The sequence below is a fragment of the Vidua macroura genome, chromosome 15, assembly GCF_024509145.1.
Source record: "Vidua macroura isolate BioBank_ID:100142 chromosome 15, ASM2450914v1, whole genome shotgun sequence".
Lineage (NCBI taxonomy): Eukaryota > Metazoa > Chordata > Aves > Passeriformes > Viduidae > Vidua > Vidua macroura.
The window spans coordinates 15,782,982-15,797,064 of NC_071585.1; the positions used below are offsets into that span (position 1 = coordinate 15,782,982).

Below are 14,083 nucleotides of genomic sequence, written 5' to 3' on the forward strand. Positions count from 1 at the left end.
ACAGTGGGGCACCATGGACCCTGCCAGCTCAGCCCTTTGGGGACAAGGCAGGGGGGAAGAAGATGCTGCCTGTGACAGCTCAGTACAGGAGGCTACAGAGCTCGGGGTTTAGCTGTGGCATCATCACCATGTGCTTCACAGCATGAGCAGAGTGTTTGGTGTGTCCCCAGCACCAGCTGAGCTGAGCAATGGTGGTGTGGGGGGTACCTGTGACAGCAGGGTTTGCAGAGGGAGGACCCAAAGAGACACACACAGGGGCGTCAGCGCTCCCCCTTTATTAGACACCAGCTGAGCAGGGACAGCGGACACCAGCGGCCGCAGGAGCAGCAGCCCGGGTGTGCACTGCCAGCTAGAGCCGTGTGGCACCGTGCGGGAGTGGGCGAGGGGAGCCCACCCGCGTGGTGGGGCTGGGCATCTCCTCGGGGTACGAGAGAGCGGGGTTGTCCAGCCCCAGCCTGGCCTTGTCGCGGGGTGCGCCCTCCTGCTCCTCCCAGCCCTCGGGGCTGCGGCAGCGGTCGGTGCAGCACAGCGTGGCCTGGGTGATGACGCGGTCCAGGGGCTGCAGCGAGTGCATCCAGGCGGGGAGGAAGTCCCAGGTCTGCAGCCACTTGGGCAGGCGCCCGGGGCTGTGTGCCTGCAGCGCGTTCACCAGCCCCACGAAGAAGAGGAGGCCGAGGAAGGGCGCGCCCACCCCCACCAGCGCCCGCCAGCCCGCCATGGAGATGCCGAAGATGAGGGAGGGCAGCAGGAGGAAGCAGATGATGAGGTACAGCACGGCAAACCAGCGGTACTTGGCCGTGCGCTCGCCCAGCGCCTTGGCCATGCGGATGGGCAGGCGGGTGAAGGGCAGTGGGTACCACAGCAGGATGCCCGAGATGTTGAAGAAGAAGTGGCACAGAGCAATCTGCAAGGATGGCATCCCCATCAGGCCGGGCACGTGGGCTTCCCCCAGCCCCTGCCCTGCCTGCTGACCCCATCCAGCCCAGCCATGACCCCGGGCTGACTGTACCTGGAAGGAGCTGGCCAGCTTGTCCCCTGGACTGGCCAGGGCAGCTAGGATGGCAGTGGTGGTGGTGCCAATGTTTGAGCCCAGGGTCAGTGGGTAGGCACGCTCAATGCTGATCACCCCCAGGCCTGTGGGAGAGGCACCCCGTCACTCCTGGCAGTGCCATCCCCATGCTCTCCAAAGGAGGCACAGCTCCTTTTGTCTCTCTGAGTGCTTTAGCACCCACAGGCCAGGGGATGGCACATGGCAGGGCATGAGGAATGGCTGGGACTCACCGATCAGGGGTGTGATGGCAGAGGTGAAGACAGAGCTGCTCTGCACCACGAAGGTCATCCCAGCACCCACCACCATGGCGAAGTACCCGGTGAGCCAGCTGAGCGGGTGTGGAAGGTCTGCCACGGCATGGCCACGGGCATGGGACACAAACAGGGACATGGGCATGGCCACATCAGCGTTGGGGGTCAGGGGCAGCCAGGGGCAGGTCTGAGGATGGCAGGTGGAGATGGGCATGGGTGGCCATGTGGCATGTGGTCCCCATCCTACTCACCAGTGTTGATGACCTTCTGGATGGCTTTGGCCACCTGCCCCTTGAGCAGGGAGTTGAGGAGTTTGACCAGGAGGATGAGGCAGGTGCAGAGCACGACAAGGGACCCGGCCAGCAGCACCAGCCCCACGGCCAGGTCGGGCAGTGGTGTGTCGGTGAAGAGGTGCTCACCTGCCCCACAGCACGGCTGGACAAGGGGCTGGGGCTGGCCCGGCCCCGCTCACAAACCTGCCCCCGCAGACAGCCCCACACCTGGACCCCAGCACAACATCTCCCAGCCCTGCCCCACATCATGACTCCAGCACTTCTCCATCACACATACAACCCCCAGCCCCACTTGCACCTCCCCAGCCCCATGCCCTGTGCCCCAGCCCTGCCCCAAGCCCTCCACACCCACTCACACTTCTGCCTGGTGACGTTGTGAAGGACCTCGATGCCCTTAGTGCTGCAGTGGCCGGGGGATGTGCAGTTTGGGGGGGGCCCAAGCCCCACAGTGGCCATCTGCAGGGAGAAGGTGGGCTACAGCTGGCTCCAGAGTGTCCTCCACCAGCCCTTGCCCACCAGCCATCCTCTGTGGGAGTGTTTGGTGGCCCCAGCAGGGCCACGGGCCCCTCACCTGTGGGGTTGCAGGTCCACACCAGATGCGGATGAGGCTCCGGTTGCGCAGGCTCTCGTCCCCTGTCGCGATGCCCGTGATCACAGACTTGTCCAGCTGCAACAACACACATGTTGGAGAGGGCACCTGGGGGCTAACAGCACCCGCAGGCTGGGGACATCTTCACTGGCATGGGGACACCACCGCCAGCCTGGGGGCACTTGGATACAACTGCCATCAAAGGGACACCAGTGCTGAGGACATCACCACCAGCCCGGGGCATACCACTCTGGCATACATAACAGCTGAGGAGACCTGGATGATGAGTTTGGTGAAGGGCTCTGTGATGATCTTCAGCAGGTCGGGGGCATCTTTCCCGCTGCGGATGTTGAAGGTGGCCACAACCAGGCGGGTGACGTGGTGCAGGTACCCACTCACCACCTCCAGTGGCAGCAGCACCAGCACTGACAGCCAGTTGAAGCAGTCGTGCACTGTGGCACCAGCGAAGGCCCTGTGCAGAATAAAGGAGCCTGCTGGCATGAGGTGGTCCTGAGGAGCAGCCCCCAGCCCCAGAAGTGTCCTCTGACCCATCCGGCTCTCACCGTTTGAACTCACTGCGGTCGCCAGCCTGCATGAGGGCCACGATGGTGTTGGTGACCGAGGTGCCGATGTTGGAGCCCATGATGATGGGGATGGCAGAGCGCACCTCCAGCACTGGGGACAGAGAGACCCGCTAGCCTTGCATGGCCCGGCTCAGGGTGACCCCATCCAGCCATCCTCTCCCTCAGCCTCAGGTCCCCAGCAGCCTCATGGGCACACTCACACCCTGAGGAGACCATGCTGACGATGATAGAGGTGGAGGTGGAGGAGCTCTGCACCAGCACAGTCACCAGGATGCCCACCACCAGCCCAGCCACTGGATTGGAGAGGATGGCGTTGTCCTTGAAGATGTCCCCCGCCACCTTACCTGTAAAAGAATGTGAGCGCAGGCTGCTGGCACTGCCATTGCCACCAGGTTCCCAGGCATCCCTGCCACCCTACTACCTCCAGCCAGCTGGAAGGCAGAGCTGAGCACGTCCAGAGAGCACACAAAGAGGTACAGGAACCCAAACATCAGGGGCACCTTTAGAAGGGAGACACAGAAGGACTGGACCCTGGCCCAGCACCCGAGCTCTGTGCAAGACAAGAGAGAGTGTTAAACTCCTGCTGTGGCATGGCCCTGGCTCCCCAGGCTCCTACAGGCTTATGCCACTCTCATGGCTCCTGGCAGCACAGGGCTCATGTCCTTAGCTATGCCACCTGTCCCAGGATCCCCTCCATCTCCTCCCACCCTGGAGTGACTTGTGCCAGCTGCCCCATTGTCCCTCAGCTCTTCCCACGTCACCCCAGGACATTGAGAGTCTCTCCACCAGCACTCCCCTCCCAACCTGGCACTCCACAGTCCTGGCATCCCAAGTGCCCCAGGTGCCTCTGTCAGATCTCTGGGGTGTTCCCCAGCCCAGGTGCTGTGAGACCCCCACCCCCTGCGGGGTCTCACCTGGCCTCTGCAGCTCGTCCAAGCCCAGTCGGTGCCCCTGCCAGGACAGCGCGTCCAGCTCGTACCGCTCCCGGCCCTCGCGCAGGCGCCCCGGGGAGCCGGGGCAGGGGAAGCCATGGTCAGGGCAGGGCACAGCGCTGACCGTGAAGGGGCAGCTGTGGGCACCCGGCAGCCGGTGCAGAGCTGGGGAGAGAGGGCACCTACGTTACAGCCCTGTCCTTGCAGGGAGCTCCCTGCAGAGGAGAGCCCAGCACTGCCTGGGCCAGGGTCTGGCCAGAAGCAGAGCTGAGGAAGAGGAGGAGGAGGAGGGCTGGGGGCACCTACCTTGGGGGCTGGGGCAGTAGGCGAACTGTGGCCCGTGCACAACCCTTCCTCCCCGCACCGGGCAGCGACCGGGCAGGACCGGGCTCTCCGTCCGGTAGGGCAGCATCGCTCCTGCTGAGGCTGAGCAGAGGTGGCCACATGTCACCAAAGCTGTGCTGCACCAGCTGCCACGTCCCCCCAGATCCCTGCAGTGCTGGCACCACTGAGAAGCACCATCCCATCATCTGTTGGTCCCCTGGGCCACCAGCTGCTGCTGTGCCACCCCATCGAGCTCCCAAAGGGCAGGCAGGGCAGGAAGGGGACTCCTCCTGCCCAGGGCCCAGCTCACCTGGGGCTGGCCGGGCACTCAGGGCAGTGCCACTTCCACATGCCACATCCACGCGTCCCTCCGGCGAAGTGGCCCGTGGGGCACCACGGCCCTTTATACACACGCCAAGAGCAAAGTCTAAGGAGCCCCGTGTCGCCCCTCGCCTCCGCTCGCTGCTCACCTCCTCCCCAGAAATTCCTGCAGTTAATGGGTAACCCCCACCACATCCCGCGTCAGCTGCAGCCCCGGGGTGGGATGGGGCACGTGCCCCCGGGGTACCGCGCCCCCGGGAGTGTGGGGCACGTGCCCCCAGGGTACCGCGCCCCGGCACTCCTGCCTCGCCTGCCCGGGCTCTGGGTGAGCAGCAGCCGCTGCGGTGATGAGCAGAGCCAGTGCCTGAGAGGTGACACTGGAGGAGCCTCGGCTCTCCATCATTTGGTGCCAGGTGGTTCATCCATTGCATGAGAGGAAGAGGAGGAGGAGAAGGGCTTGGTGCTGGTGCTGCTTGGGGCATCACAAACCAGAGATGAGGCCATGCTCACATCCAGCACCCGCAGTGCCATCGCAGCATCAGCCATGAGGGATCAGCTGTGACCAGGGCACAATGTCCTCACTCCCAGGGCATTGGAGATGGCTGATGCCAACACCAGTGTGATCCCTGTGTCCTGCCACTGGTGGTGATGGTAGCAAACAGCCGGGCTCTGTCCATGCCAGCAGCTCAGTGTGGGGCAGCCAGCAGTGCTGAGGGCTGTGTGGAGCACAGCCTGCATCTCCCTGGCACCACATCTCCCTGGCATGTGCGGTGGGTGAGCAGGAGAGGAGCGAGGCCAGCGCTGCTGTCACCACATCCTCGGCCCTGTTTATCATTACCTGCTGCTTACACTCCTCCAGCCAAGTTTCCATCCACCCACAGGACACCCAGCAAGCTTATGTCCACAACTGTCCAGGGGAGAGACACTGGCCCAAGGCTCCTCCAGCCCTTTGCCTGTGGGAATGGGCACAAAGAGGTGTTCAGTTGCCACATCCCCATTTCCCCAGGATTAAGCACTGTCAGAACCCATCACCATGATGAGCCAGGTGCAAATGTAAGGGAAAATCCCTTGGGTACTCCAGGGCACTCAGGGACAGCCTGGGGACACCTGTGCCACTGCTGGAGCATCACTGAGCCACCTCCACTGAGTGACAGACTGATGGAGCTGAATGCCCGGGAGGTGGCACAGCAGGGGACATGTCCAGTGTGCAGGGGGCTGGTGTCCGCACTTGCCCCGTGCCCAGGGGCTCTTGGCCAGCTGCCCCCTCAATCATTAACCCAGTGAGGCCCTGGCAGCTCTGGCTGTCACTCATTGACAGGGTCGGGGCTGAAGTCCTTGGCCATGCCGGCCCTGCAGCTTCCCCTACTCCATCAGCAGTGCTGGGTAAACAAGCTCCTGGCACTGCCCCTTGCTGCCACTCAGGGTGGCACTGGAGCTGAGGGCTGGCCCCAGTTCTGCCATGGCCCTAGGAAGGCTCTGTGGGGGAGAGGGGGGTTGAGGGGACATTGCTACAGGGAAAAGCACCATCCAGAGGAAGGGAAGAAAGGTACATCCAGGCAATGCTCTTTATTTCCCCTGGTTCCACACCACAGACAGAACTGAGCAGCATCACAGAGACACAGGGGGGCTCTGACTAAGGCCACAGGGCTGCAGCTGGCTGTGGCAGCATAGGGCTGGGTGGCCATGCCCCCATCTCTGGGCAAGCCTGGGGGCCCTGGGTCACCCCTCTGCCTCTGGCCCAGGCAGTGGTGGTGGAGTGGTTACCCAAAGCACAGCCAGGAAGGGCTCTGGCACGGATGGACTGTGGAGGGATCTCCTGGGGAATGTCTCCATCACAGATTCTGTCTGGGATCACTGGGCATGGGAGCCAGCAGCACACATCCAGGACTGGATCGGGGCTCAAGGCTACAGCCCAGCACAGCCACTGGCAGGAATGACAGGCTGGGCACACGCTGGGGACCTGCACACCAGGCTGAGGTGCTCAGCACCCAGGGGTGCTGCATTCTTCTGGCACCAAGCAGAGCTGTCCTGGAAGGCTGAGCACCCACGCCCCAGTGGGGACGGGGCAGGGGGGATATGGGGCTTTGCTCCTGCGTGTCCCTCAGCAGCCGCCCACGCAGGATCTCCAGCGGGGAGGAGGAAGGCTTTTTTGGCACCATCTGCTGGCTCTGCCTCTGGCTGCCCGGGCCAGGAACCATGTGCCCTGCTCCAAGCAGTGCTACTGTGGCAGGATCAGGCCACACTCACACAATGCAGACGTAACAACCTGCACGGGGCACAGCCTGGCAGGGCCATGCTCACCCTCCCCAGGAAGGGTGGACTTGCAAATCAACAACGGGGCAGCCCTGTTCCCACGGGGCCAGCGACTGGATCTGGCTCTGAGCTCCGGGCACATGTTCTCCTGACCCTGCCTGCCCACAGCACTGGAGTTCAGGACTGGAGCCTGCCTTTCCTCCCCACCCACCCTGTCTATCCTGCACACCCTGCAGTTGGAAGGGAGCTTTCCCCACCCAGAGAGTGAGTGGGACTGTGTCAGCTTGACACAGACAGGATGTGCTGGGCAGGCAGCTCTGCTGCAGGCAGAGGCACTGGGCAGGACAGCGCCAGGGATGTTGCAAAGTCCTTTGCAACGAGGGTTCAAACTATGTACAAGACTCCCTCGATGTGCACCGGGACGTGGCCCCACAGAGGGGCATGGCAGCTGCTCAGCCACTCACAGCGACACGACATGACAGCTTGGGACAGGACGTGGATGGATCTGCAGTCCAGGCAGTGTCAGCGGTGCAGGGCAGGGGCTGTGGGGCCCCTGTTGAACCCCGGCATGGCCTGGGGGTGCCACGCACCAGGACTCATCAGAGCTTGTGGTCGAACGAAGGCTGAGCCAGCGCAGGCTCTTCCTGAGGGCAGCTGCTTCCCTCAGAGCCAGCCTGAGGGGCACTGGGCTGATGTGACCCCTCACAGGCACTGTCATCCTGCACGGGGAGCTGGAGGAAGTCAGGCAGGACCAGGTCCTCCTTAGAGAGCAGCCCACGCTGGTCGTTGGCCCGGCAGCTCTGGGCACGGTTCAGCAGCTCCACCAGCCCTGGGGAAATGCAGATCATGCACCTGAGCCAGGCACTGGGGCTTTGTCCTAGCACCTCAGCTGCCCTCTCCACCTGATATGACCCTGAACGTGTCCCAGGCACAGCGCCGGCACCTTCTCCCTGCTCCATGCCAGACCCCAAGACCCCACAGCCCATTCCCAGCGTCATGGGACCCTGACCCCATCCCCAGCATGCCAGGAGCTCTGCATCCCTCGGCCTGTGTTTTGCCCCAACCCCTTAGGATTCAGACACGTCAGGTCTCACCTTCCAGGTCGTACGTGCGGCGGTTGAGGTTCATGGCAGCTGAAGACTGTGGCCTGGAGAAGGAGGAGGGCACCTCCCATCGTGTGTCAGGCTCTGCTCCTGTTGGGCTTCCCTCCTACAATGAGCAGCCCGTGCCTCAGCCATGGGGCAAGGAGGCAGCGCTCCCCTGGGCCGTGTCCCCATCACCCTCCCACAGCCTGGCTCCTGCCTCGGCACCCACTGCCCAGCCCCGTGACAAGTGCTGGGACCACAGCATGGCCCAGCTTCCCTGTGGACCATGACAGCAGCTGTGAGGGCATCTCTAACCAGGCCTGGTGGGATTTGATGCTCACCTCACTCCGGAGCAGAGAGGGGGCAGCCGCAGCCTCAGCGCTCCCCATCGCTCGCACGTCTGCAAGGGAAGTGACGCTCAGTGCCCTGTTCCAGCATCCTGGTCCTGGCCAGGCAATGACAGGATGGTCCCTGTCCCATGAAGTGGGAGCCATGGCCAGCAAAAAACAGCCTGACCCTCTAAGTGCTCTTCATGGTGATGTGGCTTGAGGGGACATGGTATGGGAGGGAGGACACTTTACCTGCTGGTGTTTCCAAGACAAGTTTCTGAGCAGACACTGTGCTGACCAGCTTCTCCAAGTCCAGGGTGGCTGGCTCACCTTGCTGCAACAGGAACAGCAGCCAGTGTCACACTCACTGTGGCACAGGAAAGGCAGCCAGGCTGAGGACCCACTTGGCCAGACCCCACTGTGCCAGCACAGGCAACACCCACTGCTCCTTCCCAGCACACAGAGGGATGTCACAGCCCATCCCAAAACCAGCGATTCTAGCAGCCCACAGGCTGGCCCTGGCATGCACTGCTGCTCCCCACTACCTGCTCAGAGCCAGCAGCCCCTGGCCTGAGCCCCAAACCCAGGGCTCCCCCCAAAGCACGGGGCTGGCCGTGCCTGCCGAGGCCCAGGCTCACCCTGCGCAGCTGCGCCTGCTCCACGCTCACGCCGTACTTGCCCAGCACGGGCTGCAGCGCTTCCCAGATGCGCTTGGTTGACTTGGCTGTGATGCGGATGGTCTTGTTGAGGGAGGAGATTTCCAGGCTGCAGAGGGGGAGAAGAGGTGGTTGCAGGCAGGAGCAGATCCAGGGCACTCAGCACTGCCTGGAGGACTGGGTTTGAGGCGCTGTGGATGACCAACAGCATCAGCCCCAAAGCTCCCACTCACTCAAAGCTTATCCTGTTTTCCAGCTTCACCTCCTGGTCTGCCAACACAGAGCACTCCTGGTCCAGCACCAACGCTTTCTGCAAGAGACAAATCATCAGGACAGAGCCAGCAGAGTGGCACGTGGTCCTGGCACAGGGATGGTTTGGCTGGCAGAAACCCTGCTCCCCCCCTGCCTGCCCTACCTGCTCATTCCCCACCAGGAAGACCTTGATGTCGGGGAGGCGGAAGCCGCGTTTCTCACATATCCCTGCCAGCATGTCCCGGATGGAGTGGCCGGGCCGGACAGAGGCCAGCGAGGCCGTGCCGTCGGGCAGGTACACGCAGCAGTACTTCATGGGTTTGGCTGGCAGCTCTGCCTCGCTGCCCCCCAGGCTCTTCTGCTGGCCCTGAGGGAGGGATGTGGTAGGATGAGCCCAGCCAGTGGCAGCGTGGTGCCGTGGGATTGGCGTGGTGCCCACTCACCTCCGCCCAGGGGCTGGCGGCTGTGCTGGCCGAGGACAAGAAGCCCAGGTCCAGGCTGGCTGAAGAGTTGAGTGAGCCCTGGGACTCCCTCCACAGCATGGCACTCCTGCTGCCTTCTCCCCCCTCTAGGACAGACAGAGGGACGGTGGTGGGGACGTGAACACCCTTCAGGGTGGCGTGGCCCCTCTGTCCTGCTCAGCATAGCACCCACCTGCCCAGGATGGCTCCCGCCGCTCTCCCTTCCTGAAGGAGCGCTGAAGGCTGCGGTTGGCACCGCTGCCCGCTGTCTCCACGCCCAGTGGCAGCGACTTGCCCAGCTTCAGCTTCGTCTTCTGGGGTGAATTGAGCAGCATCTCAACATGGCAACACCTGAGGTTTCCCCTTCCCTTTCCCTGGTCCCCTGACTGTTTGTCTGCCCTCAGCCTGGGGCTGAGCAGCAGGGAAGGGACCCAGCACCCTGGGGACATGTCCCCATTCCCCTTTCCCCCTCACTCACCTTGCTGAGGTCAGGAGGGGGGCTGCTGCTGCGGGAGTGGGGCCGCAGGTCAGGCAGGGGCTGGCCCTGGCTCTCTGCCCGCAGGCAGGCCTGGTAGAGTGGGGATTTCACAAAGCGTGTGTAGCTGTCAAACTTCATCAGGTTGAAGATCTGGAAAGGGAGGATGTGTGTGCTTAAGACGCCTGAACACCTACAGGCTCTGGGCACTGCCCCATGGCACAGCCCCACGGCAACAGCAGTGATGCTGGGTGACATGTGGGGTGGTTCCACAGCCCCCCATCCTGTGGGTGGAGCTCAGGTGCTGCCGTACCTGGAGCTGCTGGATGCGAAACATGTCTGGGGAGGGGTTGGCCAGCATGTCCTCCCCAATCCAGGCCTGCTTGTCAATGTTCACAGGACTGACCGAGTGGCTGGAGAGGAACTCATCGTAGATCCGCCGTGCCTCCTGGGCCAGCTGAAGGGACAGGAGGCCAGGCTGAGACCAGCAACCCCCTCCTCTATACCACACCAGGGGAGCCCCCCTGCTCACCCCACAAAGACACCTGAGCCCTGAAGAACCAACCTGCCCCAGGACCAGCTCAGTACCTGGACTTCAGGACCAAGCTCTAGGCACAACACACCAGTGTCTCCACAGAGGTACAACCTGAGGGAGGGAGCATCCCCTGCAGCTACCTGGCTCTGTCCCCATGATTCCCTGTCTAGCTCTGCCCTTGGTCTTGTTTGTCCCCCCAGAAACACTCTCCACCCTCTGGCAGTCCCGGGCTGGGGAAGCACATCCTGCTCTGTGGGGCAGGCAGTCCCAGCTGTGGCTTTTCAGATGCACATCACATCCATCTCCTTATTCCTTCTGCAAGAGCTTCCAGCCTGCTCACCCCCCCCGAAAAGGGGTCTGCCAGGACATGCAGCTGGACAGCTCTGCCCACATCCCTCCCAGCAGCTGTGTGAGCAAAGCTGCACGGAGCTGGTACCTGCTGTGTGTCGCTGGCCGGGATCTGCTGGAAGCGCTCACATGCCTGCCAAAAGTAGACGTTTTCAGCACTGAACTCTTTCTTGAGGAACTCCTGCAGGGCAGAGAGATCTGCTGGTCTGGTGGCACTGTGGCTGTGGGACAGTCGGTGTCCAAGAGTGGACGGGAGCAGGGGCTGAGCTCTGGGCTGTGACACTCACGGTGAAGTAGGTGACAGCCACACGGTCCTGCAGCAGGGTCTCAAAGGATTCAGCCCAGCTGACCACAGAGCCCTGGCTGGATCCACACGTGGTTGGTGGGCCCGGCAGGCTGTTCACACTGTGGTTGCTGCCACGGGCCCGGGAGGCATTTAACTCTGAGAGAGAAAAAGGGTCAGTTCTGGCTGTCTCCCTGTCCCCTAATGTCACCTCCACATGTGACTCATGTGGCTCATCTCCTGGGGTAAGACAGCCATGGGAAGGCACCTAGCCAGCAGGGAAAGCAGAGTGGAAGGGGACACAGAGGGCACACAGAGTGAAGTTTGGAAGATGGGCAGAGGTGCCTGAACTCACTTTCTCTATTCTTCTGGCCAAGACAAGGGACAAACCCAGCATGTGGAGGGCACAGAAAGTGTCATTTCCAGCTCCCAACCCTGAGGAAACCCCACTTCGGGGAAACCCAGGGTGACCATGTGTTCAGAAAGATGGAAGTTCCCAGGGGCAACCCCAGCTTTGGAACTGGTTTGACTGGTGTGCAGCTGGAATTAGGGGCTCATTTGCAAGGGTAAGGGTATAGAAGCAGTGCTCTCCTGGCAAAGCTGGCAGGAATAGAGGAGGTGTGTCAGGCTCCTCCTTTGCCAGGCTTCCCGTACTTATTCTCCTGGTGGTCTAAACCACAAGTAACTGGGGCCAAGACAGTTAAATAAACCATCTGAGATATCCAGTGCACAGTCAGACTGACAGACAGACACACAGACTCCATCAGAGGATCTGGGGCTGCCTGGTACCCAGGTTCTCCTTGCCCCAGGAAGCCACTCAGCCCCCAGCATCTAAAGTGCCAGCTGAGCAGCCAAAAGGAGGGACAGACACCAGAGGCTGTGTGGGAGGGATGGGGGGGACAAGGCCAGTCCTGGGCAGAGGGCTCAGCCCTGCACTGCGGGGGCCCAGCCACCCGCCCATGGCACAGCCTGTGCTGACACATGACCTTGCTGTCTGCTGGCTCCCTGCCCCTGGCACCAGGCTGCCTGTGGGCTTCCCCCTCCCCTGAAGATGATGCTGGCCTCCTGTCCCAGGGCAAAGAGCAGCCTTACCTCCATCCGACACGGCCGGGCCCTGTGGGAGTGGAAAGAAGAGAGGTCAGAGGGGCTACATGGCATCTGCTGGCCTGGCAGCAGCACCAGGGCAAACCCAGTCTGAGCCCAGAGCAAGAGACACTGTCAGCAAACACTGCTCTGGTGTTACCTGCCCTGTGGCAGAGGCAGGACACAGGACTTCCAACCCAGGGCATCGAGGAGAGAGTTACAAAGGGGGTACAGCCTTTCTTCTACCTCTTCATGGCCTAAGGCCAGGCCAGCAATTGGGAAAGGGCAGCTGCTGTCAGATGTAACTCTGCCACCCCAAACAAGAAGGGTGGAGAGAAGCAGCCTCCACGGCACAGGAAGAGGAGGGGAGGAAGGGAGGGAAGGAAGGACAACCACAGCCCCAAGCAGGCAAACTGCCTGTTCCCTCCTTCCTTGGAACCTGGAGCTACCGGAGGGCAGAGACACAAAAGCAGGGACCAGGTGCAGTGACCCAGGGCACAGCAGGACAGGGTGTCCTGCAGCACCTGCTGGGCCACCCTAGATAGCAGCCCCGGGGATGGAGCAGCCAAGCAGGGAGATGGGCAGAACCTCTGTAGCCAAAGCCGAGCCACGCAGTCGCTACACGGTGTTGTGTCTCATCACCTGCTTGGGGCCACACTGAGGCAGTGCCCACATTTGAGTGATGCCCATGACCCAGCTGGCCCGTGCCCCCCAGCCTGCCAGCCCCACACACCCCCGCCTACCCCACACAGCCTCTGACTGTCTCCATCCCAGTCCTTCCTTTCCCTGCTACCCCACCCCACATTCCTCTGCCATGTCTCTTACCCCAGTCCCACGTCCCTCTCTCTTGCCAGCTCCTTGCTCCTCCCCATCCATCCCCGCTGCCCACACGCACACGGCCCTGCCGTGCCTGCGCCGCCCAGCCCCACAGGCACCAGCACTGCTGTGACCCCATCCCCAGCCGTCACCGCTTGTCCATTACCCAGTGCCACACGCCCCCTTACCATGCTGTCCAAGCCTCACAAACCCCTGCTGCTCACTACCCCGGCCCCATACGTGCCTGTTACCCAGCCCCAGACACCGCTGCCTGCCCTAAAAAACCCTCTACAGTTCCGCCTGCTTTGGATACTTTGGAGGGGCAGGGGGATCCTGCCCCTCCTGCCCAGAAGCCCCACACCCTCCCACCTGCCTGTTTCCTGACTCCATACATCCCTCAGTCTGCCCGTTATCCACTCTGCACGCCCTGCCCGCCCGGTCTGCAATGCCACACATCACCCGCCCGCCCGGTACCGAGCTCCCCGCCGCGCCGCCGGGCGGGGCAGCCCCGGCGGATGGGGACCGGCGCCCCGGGCACTCACCATGCGCCCGTTGTGGACCACCAGCAGTTTGCCCTTGCCCTGCATCCCTGGCTCGGCCCGGCCCGGCCCGGCCCGGCGCGCTACGGGCGCGGCCCGCGGCCCCGCAGCATCCCCGGCCGGCGGCGCGGCTCTCCCGGCCCGGCCCGGCCCGGCGCTCCCGGCACTACCACACTACCGCTTTCGGCTCCCACAGGAAGTGTCGCCATGGGAACCGAGACCGCAGCGGGGGGAGCGGGGCCGCCCGCCCGCCCCGCGCCGCCGGCACCGCCCCGGCGGACACCGGCTCCAGCTCCGGGCCGGGAGCCGCCGCGGCGCCGCTGCATCTCCGTCCCCGTCCCCGTCCCTGTCTCCATCTGCATCCACATCCGTTATCCCATTCCCATCTGCATCCCTGTTTCCCATCCCATTGATTCCCCATCTGCATCCACATCCGTGATCCCATCCTCATCTGCATCTTTGTTTCATCCCCATCCCTGTCCCTGTCTCCATCCACATCTACATCCGTGACCACATCAGCATCTGCATCCCTGTTCCCAAACCCATCCCAGTCTCCATTCCCAGCACAGCTGTGCTGCCCTGGGGTCACCACCTGAGTCCTCCTCCTCCTCCCGGCCATCACA

General features: G+C 62.9%; 2 protein-coding genes across 3 annotated transcripts; both read right to left on the reverse strand.

Annotated features, from left to right (window-relative positions):
* Positions 1–278: 278 nt before the first annotated feature.
* SLC34A1 (solute carrier family 34 member 1) lies at positions 279–5,262 on the reverse strand. The gene is given in 14 exon segments (XM_053991155.1): positions 279–904; positions 1,010–1,134; positions 1,282–1,398; positions 1,554–1,593; positions 1,952–1,997; positions 1,999–2,051; positions 2,167–2,262; positions 2,461–2,656; positions 2,748–2,859; positions 2,969–3,112; positions 3,190–3,318; positions 3,683–3,865; positions 4,007–4,126; positions 5,184–5,262. Coding segments are annotated over 13 exon segments (1,902 nt in total). The 5' UTR covers positions 4,113–4,126; positions 5,184–5,262; the 3' UTR covers positions 279–349.
* A 625-nt stretch (positions 5,263–5,887) lies between these two features.
* On the reverse strand, positions 5,888–13,581 carry RGS14 (regulator of G protein signaling 14). 2 transcript variants are annotated; one of them, XM_053991391.1, is made up of 15 exons: positions 13,464–13,581; positions 12,115–12,136; positions 11,027–11,181; positions 10,828–10,920; positions 10,170–10,313; positions 9,860–10,009; positions 9,575–9,692; positions 9,364–9,488; positions 9,084–9,287; positions 8,902–8,978; positions 8,651–8,777; positions 8,265–8,346; positions 8,025–8,083; positions 7,693–7,807; positions 5,888–7,427 (listed from the first exon to the last, which is right to left on the reverse strand). In XM_053991391.1, exons 1-15 carry the CDS (start codon positions 13,506–13,508, stop codon positions 7,198–7,200), a joined length of 1,746 nt encoding a protein of 581 aa, XP_053847366.1. In that variant the 5' UTR covers positions 13,509–13,581; the 3' UTR covers positions 5,888–7,197. The 2 variants fall into 2 exon arrangements, with proteins under 2 accessions (XP_053847366.1, XP_053847365.1); XM_053991390.1 differs by having other exon boundaries at positions 9,575–9,695.
* Positions 13,582–14,083: the final 502 nt, after the last annotated feature.